Source organism: Lagopus leucura, unplaced genomic scaffold (assembly GCF_019238085.1).
Source record: "Lagopus leucura isolate 7727_CA_CO unplaced genomic scaffold, USGS_WTPT01 32136-0_obj-0_obj, whole genome shotgun sequence".
Classification (NCBI taxonomy): domain Eukaryota; kingdom Metazoa; phylum Chordata; class Aves; order Galliformes; family Phasianidae; genus Lagopus; species Lagopus leucura.
Window position 1 is genome coordinate 1 of NW_024962733.1, and position 3,170 is coordinate 3,170.

Genomic DNA, 3,170 nt, shown 5'->3' on the forward strand with positions numbered 1-3,170 from the left:
GGGGGGGGGGGGAAGAGGAGGGGGCGGTCTGGCCACGCCCACCTGGACACACCCACCCAAGCACCGCCCCCTCCCAAACCCCGCCCCCACCCTCCAGGTCCCCCCCACGCAACCCAAAGCGCTGCCCCCATTGGTTCTACACCCCCCCCCCTCCAGGCTCCGCCCACAACCCTCACCGCCCCCCTTCCCACCCCCTAAGAAGCTCCGCCCACCGCAGCGCAGCTCTGGATGCGGGAATGACGGACGCCGAGGTACGGAGGTGTAAAACGGGGCGCGGTCCCTTTAAGAGAGGCGGTGGGGGGGTTTAAAGGATGCGGAGCTATTAAGAGAGGAGACCCCTTTAAAAGGGGGGGCGCACTTTTGAATCGGGGACCCTTTCGGGGGGGTTGCCCCTTTAAGAGACCGTAGCCCCTTTAAGAGGGAGCTCGCTTTAAGCGGGGCGCCTTCGAAGAAGGGTTTCCCCTTTAAGAGGGGGACCACTTCAAGGGGGTCCTCATTAGGAAGAGTGTTGCCCCTTTAAGAAAGGATTGCCTCTTTAAGAAAATGTTGCCCCTTTGGTGGGGGTGATGCCCCTTTAACAGTGGGGGGTCCACTAAAGCGTAGCCCCTTCAAGGGAATTCTGCTTTTTTTGAGGAGGGTATTGCCCCTTTAAGAAGACTCCCCAAAGAGAAGCACCATAGGGACCCCCAAAGACCCCATAGACCATCTAAGGCCCCTCCCAGCCCCACAGCCCCCCCACCCCATAAGGCGGCTGCCCAAAGGCTGCCCTTTTAATTAGAGGGGACCACCTTGGAGGTGTTGCCCCTTTAAGAGCGGTGTTGCCCCTTTAAAGAGGGGACCATTTTTAACGAGGCTCGAGACCTCGACGGAGGGCCCTAAAAGGGGCAATGCTTCTTAAAGCGGCCACGGGATGAGGCCTAACGGTTACGGCTCTCTATGGGTCCCGATGGGGTTTCTTGGGATTTTTGTGGGGTCTGGGGATTTGCTGTGGGGTCCTCTATGGAGTCACCGTGTGTTTCTTTGGGTCTCTATGGGTCCTTATGGGGTCTCTGTGGGCTCATTGTGTGTTTCTATGGGTCCCTGTGGGTCCCTGTAGGTCTGTATGGGGTCTCTAGGGGTCCCTGTGTGTCTCTGTGCCCCCCCAGCCCCCGCTCCGGCTCCACGCGCACCGCGACCGCGTGTTGGTGTGGGCGGCGGAAGCGGTGCGGACGCTGCGGGAGCGGCACCGGATGTGGGGAGCTTTGGTTGGCGCCCCCTCGCGGCGCGGAGGGGGAAGGCGGCTGCCGCTGCAACTGCTGCCGGAGGAAGGGCGGCTGCTGGAGGAGATCGGGGCGGCGCGGCTAGAACCGGAACCGGAAACGCGGAGACCGGAAGTGGGCGGGAAAAGGCCGATAAGCTGCGGACTGGAAGTGGGAGTTGAGGGACCGGATGTGGGAATCAAAAGGTCGAGACTGTGCGGAGCAGCGGCGGGGGCAGAGGGAGTGGAAACGGATGGACGGGAAGCTGGTGATGAGAGACCGGAAGTTGATAGTGAAGGACAGGAAGTGAGATCCGAGGGACTGGAAGTGGAGAAACCGGAAGTTGAATGTAAAGGACCGGAAACGGAGAGGTGGGAGGTTGAAACGGACTGGCCGGAAGTGGACGCGGTGGGGCCAGAAGTAAAAGCGGATGAACCGGAAGCGGAAGGTGAGCTCCGTCGTAGTGGGGCTGAGGGGGTTTTTTGGGCGCGGATCTGTGGGGTTTGTGGGAGTGGCTCCCCTGAGCCCCGCCCCTCATCTTCCCCTCCCCCACAGCGCACCGGGAGCGCCGTTTCCGGGTGTACCGGGACCTGTGGGGGCGGGGGCTGCACCTCACGGCCGGCGGCAAATTCGGGGGCGACTTCCTGGTGTATCCCGGTGAGGATGTGGGGCACGGGGGGCCATTATGGGGCGCTATGGGCTTTTGGGGGGGCTTCCGTTGGTCTTTGTGGGGTCTCTATGGATCCTTTTTGGGTCTCGGTGGGTCTTCAAGGGTTCTATGGGATCGTGGGGAGCTCTGCGGGGTCCCGGTGGTCTTTATCCATCGGGTAATGGATAAATTATATCCATTACGGCGTCTCCATGGGTCTTTATCGGTTGTCTATGGGTCCCTGTGGGCACTATGGGGTCCTAGGGAGATCTGGGGGTTCTCTGGGGGGTCTCAGTGTGTCTCTATGGATCTTTACAGGGTCTCTGTGGGTTCGCTGCGGCTCTTCATGTGCTCTATGGGATCCTGGGGGGCTCTATGGGTCTCCGTGTCCCAATGGGGCCCCTGTCTATGGGGCCTCTGTTGCATCTCTATGGGTCCTGGGTGGGGTTTCTATGGCTCTTTTTGGGTTCTTGCTGTGGGTGTGGAGGGATGAAAGGCCGTTCTCCCCGCCCCCTGACGCCCGGCCCCCCCCCCCGGCCCCCCCCCCGCTGTTCCACGCCGCCGCCGTCGCGCTGTGCCCGCGCAGTTCCGCTCCGTTGCCGCTGGGGGCGCTGCTGAGCGCCGCGCGCCTCGGAACGGCCGCTCGGAAATCGCTGCTGCTCTGCGCCGCGCCGCCAGGGGGCGCCTGCGAGTACAGCGCGCTGCGCTGGAGGCGGGACATGGCGTAGCCACGCCCACTTTGAGGTGGAGCTCGACGTGGCCACGCCCACATTAGCGCCGCTTTTTCTGAGTGGGGGCGTGGTCTCGATCTGATCCTGTTTATAGTGGGCGTGGCTTTGTCCAAAGGGGCGTGGCTTGCGTTGGCCACGCCCCCTCCATCACGGCACGTTTTGGGGTGAAATGTGTCGGTTTTGGCAATAAATGGTTCGCATTTTTAGAAACCCGGCGGGGTTTTTTCCTTTGTTTTTTTCTCTTTTCGTAGCGTTTCGTTGGAATTTGGTACAAATTGGGGTTTTCCCAAGGATTTGTGCGGTTTTATGGGATTTCCAGGGGTTTTAATGGGAAATTCAGAGTGGGGTTTGGGAGTGGGGCAATGGGGAGGGGGGGGATGTGGGGCGGAGTGGGGCTGTGGGGTGCGAAGGTGAGCTTATGGGGTGGGATCAGGTAATGGGGCAGAATGGGGCTATGGGGCTGAGTGGGGCTATGGGGCAGGAAGGGGGGTGGTTATGGGGCAGAGCGGGGCTACGGGGTGAAATGGAGCTATGGGGCAGGAAGGGGGGGGG

General features: G+C 61.5%; 1 protein-coding gene across 2 annotated transcripts; it reads left to right on the top strand.

Moving 5' to 3' along the window:
* Positions 1-211: 211 nt before the first annotated feature.
* TSEN34 (tRNA splicing endonuclease subunit 34) lies at positions 212-2,828 on the top strand. 2 transcript variants are annotated; one of them, XM_042890853.1, is made up of 4 exons: positions 212-251; positions 1,146-1,686; positions 1,794-1,896; positions 2,426-2,828. In XM_042890853.1, the coding sequence occupies exons 1-4, from the start codon at positions 237-239 to the stop codon at positions 2,613-2,615; spliced, it is 849 nt and encodes a 282-aa protein (XP_042746787.1). In that variant the 5' UTR covers positions 212-236; the 3' UTR covers positions 2,616-2,828. The 2 variants fall into 2 exon arrangements, with proteins under 2 accessions (XP_042746787.1, XP_042746788.1); XM_042890854.1 differs by having other exon boundaries at positions 224-251; positions 1,097-1,686.
* The last annotated feature ends 342 nt before the right edge of the window (positions 2,829-3,170 follow it).